The 14,652-nt window shown below is 41.1% G+C and overlaps 1 protein-coding gene across 8 annotated transcripts in view; it reads right to left on the minus strand.

Annotated features, from left to right (window-relative positions):
• PTPRM (protein tyrosine phosphatase receptor type M) overlaps positions 1-14,652 on the minus strand; it is a 665,244-nt gene that overhangs the window by 223,816 nt on the left and 426,776 nt on the right. For 5 of the 8 annotated variants that reach the window (XM_066579572.1, XM_066579567.1, XM_066579571.1 and 2 more), the window contains exon 14: positions 13,925-13,999. The exons of the other annotated variants lie outside the window; for them this stretch is intronic. In XM_066579572.1, the coding sequence (XP_066435669.1) occupies positions 13,925-13,999 (75 nt within the window). The remainder of the gene's footprint in view (positions 1-13,924; positions 14,000-14,652) is intronic. 8 annotated transcript variants of the gene reach the window in all.

Here is a 14,652-nt window from a genome sequence, read left to right on the forward strand (position 1 = left end):
TCATTATAAAGTGAGAGTGAAAGTGAACGATAATCATTTGCTCTAAACACGAACCAAAGAACGATTATTATTAACTTTTCGTTTGTCCATTTTATGCAGGCATAAAAAAAATCATCATTGACTTGTTCACTTAACGTTCGGTTTAACAGCGCTCATTCAGTCTCTCTCGTACTTATACAATGAATGTGAAAGACTGCAGAATTTCTCATTTAAACAAGCCAATTATGTATCTGTCTGTATAAACAGGTTGTCCGAGAGCGAACAAGCCAGTGATGATGTCACTCACTCATTCAAAGGATAATCGGCTCATCTATAAGGACTCTTAGGGTCTTTTTACACAGAATGAGGAATCATTTGAACAAGCTGAAAGCAAACAATGACGCAGTCATGTGCTTTAAAATGCTGTCAGTTTACACACATAGAGAATGGTTTACATTTTAATGACATTTGCTCATTCGCTCGATTGTTGGCCTTTAAGGGGACTTTTATAGGGAATGGGAGCAACTAAACAATTGCTTTTCACACACAAAAACGACTTGCAAATGACTGAATGAACAACAAGGATACATAAATCAAGTTTGAAGTTACTGCCACCCTGAAATCCACTACCCATCATTAGGTATTGAGCTTCTGTAGTTACTCAGACATTTTCTTAGTAGTGGGGGAGGGACTATGTTCACAGGCTCCTCCTTACACACAGGTTGAGAGATCTGCAGGCACTGTATCTGCAATTTCCACAAACTCTGCCTCTCATGCAAATATACGTGTACATTACTTTGGGTTTACTAAACATCTGTCCAGAATGTTTTTGCATGCCCATTCTCTACAGTCATCCTAAGAATGCAGAGGGGTGAGCATTCAGATACTGTCTCCTTGCTGACTGGACAAGAGACAGAGCCATGCAGTATGAGAAGTGAGGGAAAGGAAGTACAGGGCAGTGAACAACTGGCAGAATGGTAGGCTTGCAACATGCCCCCTAAGTGGATTGCAAACAGCAGGGCAACAGAAAAATGGGGAAGACCACTTGAAAATCAGAACTTATAAACATGAAACGGTGCCTACAATGGCAAATAAATGGGTAAGGAGAACCTGTTATATTTAAGAAAACTGTCTGAAAACTCAGGTACATTTTAATTATCGCACACAATATGTCATAATCAGTACTTTAGGGCGAGAAGCCGCCCTCTATGATGCCATTTTTAATGATCCAATAAAGATTTGATAAGCTTTCTAAAATACTTATTTTGGACTCCTTACCCAATGGCTGTCGAGTTGCATATCTAATCTGAAAGAGACTACATTCATTGTGCGTCACAAGCTTATCAGTGTTATTCCAGGTTGTAGCTGAACACATCAGCAGTGATACAAGCAAAAATGAATTGATGTTCGGCCCGCCTGCCACTCCAACATCATCTGCGTCCCTATTATAAAAGCATGAAGGTCTTGTGACAAACATTGATTTATTCCACTAGAGTTCTTGATCTCTTCTGTAAGAAGGGCAGCAGCCGTAGGAAGCACAACTTGTCCTGCGCCTGCAAGTCACATACAGCTCAAACTTCAGATCATCTCATGCATTTTATTACATCTCATGCTTCCTTGTTCCGACAAATACACCACATTAACAACATAATAAGTGTCTAGTCTTCCCTTTCGCCATGATTTGCTGGTCAATTTTCCTTAATTATTTCTCATAAGTGAAGCTGTAATTCTATAACATATTAGCAAAACACCTGGAAATATGTGATAAGCTCATTTACCATGCATTTCACCAGCAATTGTTTTTCAGTACAATAGCCTATTTTTTGCCTTTGGAAATTAAAATCTAGGTCACATCTGGTAGTCAAAAGACTCCTTCTAAGCAATTTATTCACAAAGTGGGAAGCAGCTGAGTATCATACCACTGGCACCCACATTTAATATCTGCCTAAATGAGATAACCAGTGCCTTGCAGCGACTACTGCCTTAGCTTTCCCCAGCTCCCTTATTTCTATAGTCCTGTTTACACTGTTTATTGTATAATGTGATGGAATGTCAAATCCACGTCTGACGGAATATCCATTCTCTTTTCTAAATAAATGTAAGATGAAAAATATAAGAGACGCAATGTTCAATTCACTAAAGTCAATCCGTTCCCTTGCAGTTTTTTTTCACCAAGGCCTCCAATTTTTTAATCAAAGCGTGACAGTATTCATCATGTGAGTTGTCACAAAGAAGAAGGATGGCCTGGAAATTGGAATTTACTTCAGAAAGTCTTAAAGTGATGCCTTTTTTATAAGGCATATCCCTATTTCACAGGATTCGGCGATACACACTAGAAATGATGGCACTGAAAAGTTTACTTTGTTTTTCTCGACTTTTCCCTATGAAGTTTACTAATCATGTATTGCGCAGTATAGCAACACAGCCATTAGGAATAAGGCACATAGTTATGTTCACACTACATTTGTGGTATATGTTTACACTCTGGAATATGTTGGCGCTATAGATGGATTATTATGTATGCTGGAAAGTCCTGCAACTATACTACAAATTCAGACCGATTCAATGTGAGCGTTTTATCGTGGCTATTTCCTGAAAATCTCGACAATCTAAAGCATTGGCTTACAATCCATCCGTTCAGATGGGCGATTTTCCGGCGCGTAAAATCGGCCGGCCAAGATAGCACATATAATGCGCATTCCGGTCAGCCGCTTTTACGTGCTGTCAGAAAAGATAGGACTTGTCCTATCATTTGCAGGAACACCCCGCCCATTCCTATAGACTCTTATGGGACCCAGTGAGAGCCATCAGAAAAGAGAAGAGGGAGGGAGTTTAGCAGTGGCTCACGTTACTAAAGTCACTCCCCTTCTCCTGCGATTCCCAAAGGCTGGGGAGGGAGGGGAAGGAAATTTAGCATGGCAAGCGCTGCTAAAGTCCATCTCACTCCCCTTACCTACAGCTCCCAAAGGCTTCTATGGGAGCTTCTATTGATGCTATCTACTGGCAAGGAGACGGGGAGAGACTTTAGCAGCGCTAAGGTCTCTCCCCCCAGCCCACAGAACTCTGGGCTGCTGGGTATATACGCTGCAGTTGGGCCGTGTGACCAGGTATGAAAACGGGAGATTTAGTTGTGACTTGGTTGCAGCTTTCTCCCGTTCATGTGATTTTCGGCCGCGATGCGGGCAGCCGAAGATTGCAACACCCATGTGAAAGAGGCCTTAGGCTGTATTTAAATGAGTTCTGTCTGATAGTGATATTGACATAATTCACGTGAGAAAATTACCCATTATTTTCTATATATTTATACACGTGGGCGATATAGAAAAATCACATAGTGTCCTATATTTTAGGGGATATTATCCATACATTCCTAAGGCTTCGTAAAAAAATAGCGTTGCACGCTCATGTAAATGCGATTTGCTTGCGAGTGCAATGCGGCGGCAGCCTCATTGAAAGCAATGGGAGAACATTGCAATCCTCTGCTACAGCTGTCACAGCTGTGGCAGGGGATCCTTTACTCCCCACGGAGAGTGCCATCATGACTAAACACTGTGACAGTGCTGTCACAGTGTTCAGTGATGAGGGGACAACCCAGGGGGAATATTGATGCGCAGCACGCATGTCTTATCTTTTGCATGCCTGTAAAACACGGACATGTGAGCACATCATAGGAAACCAATGGTTCTAATAGACGCATGGTTATGTGCGCACGATTGTACGCACATAAACATGCTCGTCTGAAGGCGCCCCTTATTGAGAGGCTACAATGGGCTAGATTTATACAGAAAATATCCCTTTGTCATATGTTTAAGCTCTACTGAAAAGTAAAGTGGAAGTTTTTTGATGCAAAGGGATCCTTAAAAAAAAAATTATACCATTTTTAAAATGTGAACCATTGGGTGATACATGCAACTCTGTGGTGTACAGTCACATACATCAGGGCTATAGGGTCATTTCTAGGAAGTAAGAATAGAGCCAAATACTTATTTTCATCACTTGGTTTCGAGCCAAAATCTATTCAGCCAGACTAATTCCACTATCTGTAAAAAGGGTTGGCCATTTGTAGAGTTTAATGAGGCAAAGGATGGCAATTAAAAAAGAAAGTCATTTTCAGTTGAATCATGTAGCAGATCCATAACATTTTATTCCTATAGTCAGAAGACTTATAAAACACCTTGTATTCAAAGCAACTAGTTCTATAGAGGATGCAATACTGCATTTAAAGTGCTTTCCAAAAATCTTTTGACATGTTGTAGGGGCTGCTGAGACCCACCGATGGTTATAACAAGCTTGTTAGCTGAAGGTGGGGCCATAGACTTTCTGTTGAGTCTATCAAGCCTGCTTGAGATCCATCAAGGCATGTAGGAAGCCTATGAGGATCATACAAACACATGTTCCCTTTTATATAATTAGATGTACAGGTGCATTCTTCTTTAGCTTCTTTGGATGTGATATCATGGTGTGCCGTGCTATCAGAGTGCTTTATTTACACTTTGAATTACTTTACAATAGATTTTGTTGAGTTAACATAAGAGAACAATAGCTTTTTAATGGGTTAAGAAACCTTTCTGCACTGTGCTATCCTAAGCAATGTAAAATTTATCACATCTGTACGGGCAGCCATGGCTGGGAGAGGTGAGGGAAGTGCTGCCGTCCACATTTACGAATACATAGGACTCCTAACTATGAGTCCAACACATACTTTGCTAGGTCCAAATTAGCTAATTGGCAATGAAAGTTCACCGGACATTCTAAATAGTGAAGCATAGTCTGATGACACATCCTCTTTGATACATTATTAGGCAATGCCATTACAGAGCCTCTAAATTTATGGATGTAGTTTGGGAAGAGGAGCTTCCCCTTTCATCACCACAAAGCCTCTGTGCACAAAGCATGGTCCATAAAAATGGCTTCTTGAGCTCTGTGTGGAAGAATTTGAGAGACCTCATAGAACTTATATAGAACGGCAGAGCTTTGTTCGATATTAGTAATGTTCTTGTTGTTCAAAAGGCAAATAAATGGAATGTAAATAACCACAAATACTGCATGTTTCAAAATTTTATGGAAATATTTCCAAGAGGAGTGTTACAACACTAAAGGGGAAGAAGAGGTGGGGATTTTATAATATTGGCGAATGGTTTGGGAATTAGATGTTCTGCAAACTGGCTTTATTTTGAGGTAGATTCTCCCCAAGTTATGGAAGTCCCACTAAATAGCACAAGATAGAAGATAAAACCAAACCCTCTGTTACTCTTCATTATGTGATTGTTCTCTGTAAGAGAAACCAAGTAATCTTGTAGATAGGATAGCTTTTAATGGCTAACAAAAATACATGATGTTATTGCGAGCTTTCCAACCTCTCAGGGTCCTACCTACAATATCTACAGGATTACTTGGTTTCTCTTGCTGGGAACAATAACATTTTGCTCTATTGGCTAACACGGTACCAAACTTTTTTCATTCCGCATTATGAAACATGCATGTTCTCCACAGAACTTCATGTACATCCAAGTCAAATATAAGGAAAATCTAGCAACTTAGTGAGTCAGTTTGGCTGCCTATCTACAGCTGAGGCGGAATATTGCTAGCAATATTCTGCTGTGGGGGAGCAGGGGGGAGAACTGACAGGTCTCCCTGGTAAGCCTATCTAATAGATAGATTCACCGTGGAAAATCGCAGCATGCTGCGATTTGAATCCCGCGAGCAGAGAATCGCTATAATTCTTCGCTCGTGGACGCTGGGCAGTGCTTTCCATAGTTAGCCTATGGAAAGCGAGTCACCGCAGATCCCGCAATGAAAACTCGCCCGTGGACAGGCAGCCTTTATGAATGACTCCCTGCACACCAATGAAATGACATTTCTATTGCAACTAAAACCTCACAATAAAAAAACACAAAACATTTAACCCTTTCCAATCCACTGTCTGACGCCTGAAGACATTATGATTTAAGGCTGTACAGCTCTGATGTTGAAGACGTCTGTCGGGGTTCTCTTACTGTATATTGCCAGCCTCTCTGCTGTCAGAGCCTATCCAATGAGTTACCTCATGCAGTACTGGCTTTAGCCAGCAGATAGCGCCGTTGTATAATGGCAGAAAAAGAGTAAGCCCCCTAGGAAAACCAGGATACAAATTGGATTGGAAAGGGTTAACATCGTAAAGCCAAATTTACATATGGTGGCTCAGCTGTATTTCTTCCGCTGCAGTAAATCATGGTAGCAGCAATATGATTTTTTTTATAGTCAGTGGATGATGGGTGACAGGGCTGATACAAACACATTCACTACTGTATACAATCTACCAAAATGACAGCTGTGTGAACAAAGCCCTATATAGGCTGTCCTAAATTGGATACCTGCTTCAACAAATTATTAGTAATCTGCATAATTTGCAAGGAGTAAATAAATGAATCTCCCCTTGTCTTATTGAGTTCTGAGTGCAGAATATATTTCCCGTGCTGTGTCAGCCAGCAATGCAATGCACTTTGATGTGCTGTAATGTCAGTTGTGACTTATTGCCTCTTTATGCATGTAATGTTTATCATTTTTGCGCTGTGACAGTTTCATCCATAAAGCAATATACTAACAAGAAATGAGAATTCAGGATTTTCCTGATTGCAGATTTTTCTTTCAGCTCAAAAATTTTTAAATGTCAAATGATTCCAAATTTCTGAATTGTGTTCTTGCTATATGAAGTAAGCCTGCCTATACCCATAAATAACACTTAGTGAGCAATGACAAAAACATGCTAAGGCTAGCTACATGTGTTAGGGCTTCAACTGTTCCAAGAACTCACATACAACTCTGTAATCACAGCAAACAATGCTAATATTACCATTCCAGTAATAACTTTGATATTTGATATCCAGAGAGGCTATCCAAATTGGGATAAGGGGCAATCAAATAACTATGCATAAATACATGAGGGGACAATACAAGGATCTCTCCCATGATCTGTTTATACCCAGGACTGCGACGGTAACGAGAGGGCATCTGCTACGTCAAGAGGAAAGCAGGTTTCATCACCAACACAGAAAAGGGTTCTTTACTGTAAGAGCAGTTAGACTGTGGAACTCTCTGCCTGAGGATGTGGTGATGGCAAAATCCATAGAGGAGTTTAAAAGGAGACTTGATGTCTTTCTGGAGAGGAAGGATATTACAGGATATAAATTGTTAATTCAGGTATACAAGCAGGTAGGAACTATTAGGGGTTGATCCAGGGATTAGTCTGATTGCCATTAGGGAGTCGGGAAGGAATTTTTCCCCCAAAAGGGCTAATTGGCTTCTGCCTCTTGGACTTTTTTGCCTTTCTCTGGATCAACAACACAGGAGGGTAACAGGCTGCACTAGATGGACATTGTCTTCATTCGGCCTTACATACTATGTCACTATTCCGATACGTTCACAACTTCATGTAGTTGTATAGAAGTAGCCACAGGGAATGATATTATTCAACTTCTCGCTGGCTTGCGATACATTTAATGCTAATCGTTCAGTGTGAGCGCTGCCAGCCACCGGACAACAAATAATGCATTCTCTTATCTTTGTTGTTCAGTTTAGGCAGGCATAAAAATCAAACAATCGACCTGTGTAAATAGGCAGTCGCTCATCAAAGTATGACTGCCTGTGTACTGTCAATGGAGGCAAAAGGTCGGACGCAATCTCTGGCCAGCTCCACCTCCACCTGGCCCAGCCTAAAAGGACCCTTACAGTAAGCAAAAAATCATAGGTCATGTCCAAGAACCATTGTGCTATCTCCAATTTTGAAGGGCTTGTTCACATCAGTGCTAGTTTCCGTTTTCCTGCTCCATTCAGGAAGCAGCAAAATGGCAACCCCTGGTCGAATGGAACCAACATATTACAGAACTGAATGGCGCTGAATAGATCCTATTGACTACAATGGGGTCCATATGGTTTTCATCCGGCCATCTGGCACTTTGATGGATTTGACAGGATGAAATAGCACTGCATGCAGCATTATTTTGCCCTGTTTTTCAGCGGCGGAGGTTCTGAATGCAACCTCCAATTCTGGTCTGAATAAGCCCTTAGTCTCCCCACACAGGAAGAAACTATACTCCTCATGACCCAATGCTATAGCATAAAACCGCCCTGTATGTTTTAGTTAAGCTAACATTCCTCAGAATCAGGTCTAAGATTTGTATGAAATTGTAATGTAGGAGGCTACTATCAGAGGCGTAACTTGAAGCTTCTGGGCCCCAATGCCAAACCTGTAACAGGGCCCCCAACTATAATGGTTTATTCATAGTACTGGGCTCCCTATATTGAGACGAGAGGCCTTTTGGGCCCCCTAAGGTTCCTGGGCCTGGGTGCAACTGCATTCCCTACATCCCCTATAGTTACGCCAGTGGCTACTATTGTACTTCCTTATGGCTCTAATTTCATTCTACATGAATCCAACAAAAAAAAAAATAACGCCACGCTCCATCAAAATGAAGTACTCCATGTGAGCAGTACTCAGGGTTTATGGTTCTCCACACTGGGGTGCAGTACGACCCCTGCGCATTGCTCTAAAGAGATAACAGATAATGATAAGTTTACAGTTTGAGCAAACAGGTGAGGGGTGTTTTGTTGGAAAATGTGTGTTCGTTGAAGTGGCCCTTTAAATCTTGTCCATGTGGCTTGTGATGTAAATGTTGTGAACTTTTTGTGTGGAAATTTCCAGTGGAAAACCCAAGACATTTACAGCCGGTGTCAGCCTTACACCTAAGCAGTTGAATTATTGAATAGTCTACTTAAGCTGATCACTTCAAGAAAGGCTAAGGTGATTTCTTGAAACTTATATAAATGTGTAGTAAACTTGTTTGAATGTTGATCCGGTCTGATCGTCATATGGGATTAGTAAGAATATTTTTCCCTGGAAAACTTATGGATTTTTTCCTAACTCTGGATCAATACGAATAAACAAAGTTCTATATTGTAAATACTCACAATGGGCTAAAGTCTGCAGTGGGATACCATGAGGATTTGTGTGAGGGCCAGTTCTTTTTAATGCCTTGCAGATAGGATTGAAAGTAAAGTGTCAGTTTTTGCTGATGATACAAAACTTTGTAGAATACTTAAAACTCAACAGGACTATAAAATATTACAGAAAGACCTGGCTAAGCTGGCAGTATGGGCAGGGGCATGGCAGATGAAAAAGCTGATAAATGAAAAGTAATGCACTTTGGCTGCCGTAATCATATTGCTGCATATTCATTATAGGGAATAACAGAGGACAAGGGGATGACTTGGGTATTTTGGTTACAAGAAAGCCAAGTAGCAGTAGTCAATATCAAGCAGCAACTGCGAAAGCAAATCAGATTTTAGGGTTTATAAAAACTTGTGATCCCAATGCGGTATTACCCATCTAAAAACCCCTTACATGTCCACATCCCTCAAGTATGGGATTAGGTTTTGGGCACCACATTGTAAAAAGGATATTGTAGCACTGGAGAGGGGTCAAAGGCAGGCAACAAGATTATTCAATGGGATGGTAGGACTCATAAGAGAGGCTAAAAAATGGTTTTCTTGCACTTGGAAAAAGATACCTTAGAGGTGATCTTGTTATTTGCATAGCGTCAACTTATTCCGCAGGGCTTTCAGGTAATATATGTATTACCCCATCCCCCCCCCCCCCCCCCAGCAAGCTGGGTTCTCATTTTACCGACCTCTGAAGTATGGAAGGCTGAGTCAACCTTGAGCCAGCTACCTGAATCACGCGGGGATTGAACTCACAACCTTTAGGCCGTGAGCGAGAGTTTAGGACTGCATTTTTGCTGTCTTAACACTTACTGAGATGTAAAATATGTGTATTTTCTGTACAGAGAACTGCCACATTTTGAGTCATTAGATTTGTGACATCCTCACCGCTGCCATAAAATGATAAAATCTGAGTTTGATACATTGATTGACCTCTGAGGCCAGGTCAAATTTCCTATTTTAAGTCTAGCGGCACTGCTGAGCTTCAGCCAACAGCGCCGCTATGGAGAGTAAGGGCTCCTTCACAATGGCGATGGTGTTATCAGGCCATGAATCACAACCCAATATCAGCCTCGCACTCCACGTGGAAACCCTTGGATGCTTAGTGTTTTCACATAGAAACCGCCTCGCATCCCTGTAGGGCTGAAGGAATCCCCCGGCACGGCTATCACAGCTGTGGCAGGGAATCGTTATGTTCTCCCATTGTTTTCAACGGGGCTGATGCTGCTGCCTTCCCCACTGAAATCAATGGCGATATCTCAAAAAGAAAGGACATGCTGCGATTTTTCTCCCTGCACAGCATCACAACCTGGTGCCATGCAGGGAAACATCGCAAATGTAAATAAACCCAATTTATGTTCGCGAACTTCGCGTCAATCTGGTTTTAAAAATAGAGGAAAATCAACAACCTAGACAAACAACTTTAAAGGAGTGTTCCCTTCTTGACTTTTCATAGCCGAGATGGGATACCAGAACTATAGTTACCGGCCACCAGAATCTACGGAAGCAGCTCAGCTCCATTTACATAGTTCTCATTGAAGTACATAAGAGCTATAAAAACAGTATAGCACAGCGTGAGCGCCAGTTTCTCACATCTTGGCTTAGAAAAGTTGAGATGGGGATACCCATTTAATTTTCCAAGATTTTCCTCTTCTTCATAAAAAATGAATACTTTAAAAAAAATAAAAACATATACTGCAAATCGAGGCATACTTTTGCCTACATTTTTACATATGTTAACCTATACGTTTAACTTCCACAGAGAACGCAGCCTGAACGCTGCCTAACTAAAGAGTTTCAAAAGTTGTCCTTAATGGATCCCTAAAATGCCAACTTCCAAAGAAACCAGATCCTCCTACATCCTCACCCTGTGCCAACAAAGCCCCTGCATGCGTAAATCTAATAACTGCACTAATATTGGTTTGCCGCGGCTGTTCTCATTTCAGCAGATTTTAAACCAAATGTATTTAGTTGTTCTAAGAGAACATCGTGAATAAATGCGAGCAAGTCTGGATGTTTTTCCATATCATGGTTACAAAATGCACAGTGACCCATTCATGAATGATTTGTCACTGTCCAAAAATGTTGTCTGCAGAAGGCAGATAATACATGAGCTTCACTGAGACAATTTATTTCCTGTGTGTGCGGCAACAGAAATGTGCTTCAGAAGCAAACTGCTTTCTGGAAACTTTTGCCCTAATTTCTTTCTATACCACATTAGACTCTTAAGCTATAACTGCAGTGAAAACATTACTAAATCTGAGCAATTTGTACATAAGAGAAGTTTAATTATCTTTATTGGCACTCGAATGTAGATCCCACTTCAATGGCCATCAGCTTGATAAATTGGAACAATTATAAGTAATGCTAATGCTAATGTTTCCTCAAAAAGGTTAATGCAATTTGCATCCATAATTTTTCATTGGTTCAGCTTATTTGTTTGCAGCGTGTTCGCGTAATATAGCATTGCCTTTATGAATCTACCCAGTTAGGTTATGTGTGTGTACGCTCTAGCTGTATAGGTAGACATATAATAAGTCTTATGTAGGATTCTAAGAAGACTAATATGCAATAGCCATACAATTATTTATCATTATGCTTGTAATGATACCCGTTATGATCTCCGATGCTCTTAGAATGGTGTGTGCACCCCCACACTAAATAACTAATGCGTACTTGGACGTGCCTGACCAACTTGAGCAATTTACTGTACATTTATTTTAATACAGTTACAATCATGATTTTTCTAAAAAAATTATCATCCCACTTCCCCCCCCCCCAATTTTTTTTTGTGTTATGGTCTCAATTCTGATCTAGCGACCATATGACAAAAGCTCAAAATTCTCAAGCATGTAAACCGTAAAAGGGTATTTTCCCAAACTTTAAAATCAGTGGCTAAGGGCAGGGAATGAACTCTGGTCTCTCCCAATCCAGTCCGAGTCATGGGCCGTTCATTTTTCACATGACCGCTGCAGCCAATCACTAGTTCCAATGGCCACCAAATATTGGACTGTGTTACACGCCAGCATGACTATTTCTCAGACCATAATTGTGGATACTCTACTTTATGCCTTGAAATATTACTTTTGTTACATTAGCTGTTAATATACCAGGATGTCGTTTCAGTACAAAATGCACTGATTGCTATTACTATTTCTATCAACTTTTCGCGTTCCTTGGAATGCATTGCCCATTCTTTTCAATGAGACATTAAAACACATTGCACACTGTGCGATGTGTGCATGAATGTGATCCTCTAACGCGGCTGACAACCACAACAGGAGATCTCTATTTTACTGAAGTGATGGGAGACGTTTTTGTCAGAAGAATGGCTAGCACCAGTGTGAAAATGCACGCTAGCCCGTGTATGGGTAGCCTAAGGCCGCCTGCACACTGACGGGTCGGATTCCACATGCGGGACCCTGCAGCAGAATCTGACTATGTGCCCGGCCGGTGATTCCCCGTATCTGTCCGCAGTCTTCTAAATCTGTGCTGCGGATGTGCCGGCCGTCACACCAGCGCACATGCTAGCACAAGGGCCGTGGGTTGGACATCTCCCATTGACTTTAATGGAAGCTGTCCATGAGGAATCCGCACAGAATCGCAGCATGCAGCGACTTCTTTTCCGCGAGTGGAAAATCGCAATTGATTCCCGCTCGTGTAGAGGAAGTTCCGTTTTGCCATAGCGTGCTATGGGTGGTATTTACTGCGGAATCCGGATTCCACAATGCAAATCCGCCCGTGTGTAGGCGGCCTAAGTGTGTGAAAAAATATATGCCTAGGTTAAATCATAGAGGAAAGCAGCAAATAAGATGTAGAAACTGACACAGCAATCAATGATTCCCGCTACATGATATATTCATAGAGCACACCAATGGCTGCCTTAGATGATGAGTCAGAGGTAGGTGAAGCATAGAAAGTTCCCCTTTCTCCAATTTGGACCTCAGTTTCTGTAATACGCTCATGTAACACGAGCAATGGAGATGAAGTCAATGAAATACAAGTCCATGTCCTTTACTTGTCATTCCTCATGTCCAGAACCTAAATGAATTTAAAATGGACACAAAGACAATGTGTGCAAACAGCGAAGCTGTAAACCTATACGATGGATCAATACCTCCTCCTGACCTCTTCCTTCAGCCTTACCCTTAGTGTGAGATCCACTGGAAACCATCCTATACTATACAACTATTTAAGACAGTTAATTCGAACCTTTTTACCATGGAAGAACTTTGGGAAATGTCTGGGGTTCCCGGCAACCCATAGTCCCATTATATGCCGATATAGATGTAGCCAAGTTTAACTTGATTGTTAAGGGCTTAAGATAACCATGTAACCGTTTATTTGCCCTTTCAATGGCTTTGCGATGGATTGTGATAGCTTTTTAATTGCTTAAGATAGTTTGTCAAGAAAGTGGTCAAGTTAAATGTGGCTACATCTGTAGAGCATCTGAACATTCTTGTCCAGTACTATATTCTAACCTAGATGTGTTGTCTATCCCTATTGTAAATGTAACAGGTATTCCTGCTGCTGTCTTCTGACCAGATTCCAAGGAACCTCACAGATTCAGGGAACCCTGCTTAGGAATCACCAATTTACGATCTATTTGGTTTTCTAAGCACAAATGGTGAGAATCCTCCGATAATGGATTTTTTTTCACCATTCGTGTAAACAGCTACAAAATAACAGATTTACGAAAAGCTTTTAAAAAAAGAACATCTCACACAATACAAACATAATAATTGCATGCAGTGAGGAATACTGATTTATGACACATAAATGAAATGAATTGGAAATACTACATTTTTTTTTCGTTATTTGCAAGAGCGTAAAGCTAAAAACAGAACAGTCAAATTAACAATCACACATGAAGATGTGGGCAGAAGACGGCAGAATGATCATGGCAATGATAATGAGGATGAGAGGCAGAAGAAATGACAAATGACTTGTGTGTACTTGAATGTCTGACCTGTTAGTTGGTCGTCGCCTGCAGCAGGGGCGATGCGAATGTATGGTGTTGTAAGCTGAGTCACGATTATCGCAGCTAAGGCAAAGGAAGAATTCCAGGTCAGCATGCATGAGGAGGAGAAGAAAAGCCAGACTGAAGCAAGGCCGACAAGAATACTGTCAAGGTTTCACCAACTCTGCAACATCATACTACCAAAACACCACATTTTCTAGCTGAGAGCATAAAACAGCATGGAGGAGAGGAAAAGAGAAGAGTTCACTGTGGAAATGATTTAGTCATTTTCTGGTTAGAAACTGTGAATAATGAGGACATGCAATTCACTGTTGAATTCTACATAGATTATGCCTCCCCTTATTTCTACTATGGGTACTAGGACAATTTTAATATTTCTGGCTCCATTCACAAACTCACAAAGCCAATGAAGCACAAACACATAGCAGCCAATGGATTGAGTACTGCAAACACAATTGCAACCAAAGACTTACACTTCTACTCTGTAGTGACGTGCTATTTTCTTCCTTGGTCTGTGTTCTTGGAAACTATGTTATATATATACATAGGCATACGTTGATGCTTCTGGGCCCCAATGCAAAACCTGTAACAGGGCCCCCAAATATAATGCTTTATTCATAGTACTGGGCTCCCTATATGGAGAAGAGAGGCCTTATGTGCCCCCTAAGGCTCCTGGGCCCGGGTGCAACTGCATCCTCTGCATCCCCTATAGTTAC

This window comes from Eleutherodactylus coqui, chromosome 9 (genome assembly GCF_035609145.1).
Source record: "Eleutherodactylus coqui strain aEleCoq1 chromosome 9, aEleCoq1.hap1, whole genome shotgun sequence".
NCBI classification, from domain to species: Eukaryota; Metazoa; Chordata; class Amphibia; order Anura; family Eleutherodactylidae; genus Eleutherodactylus; species Eleutherodactylus coqui.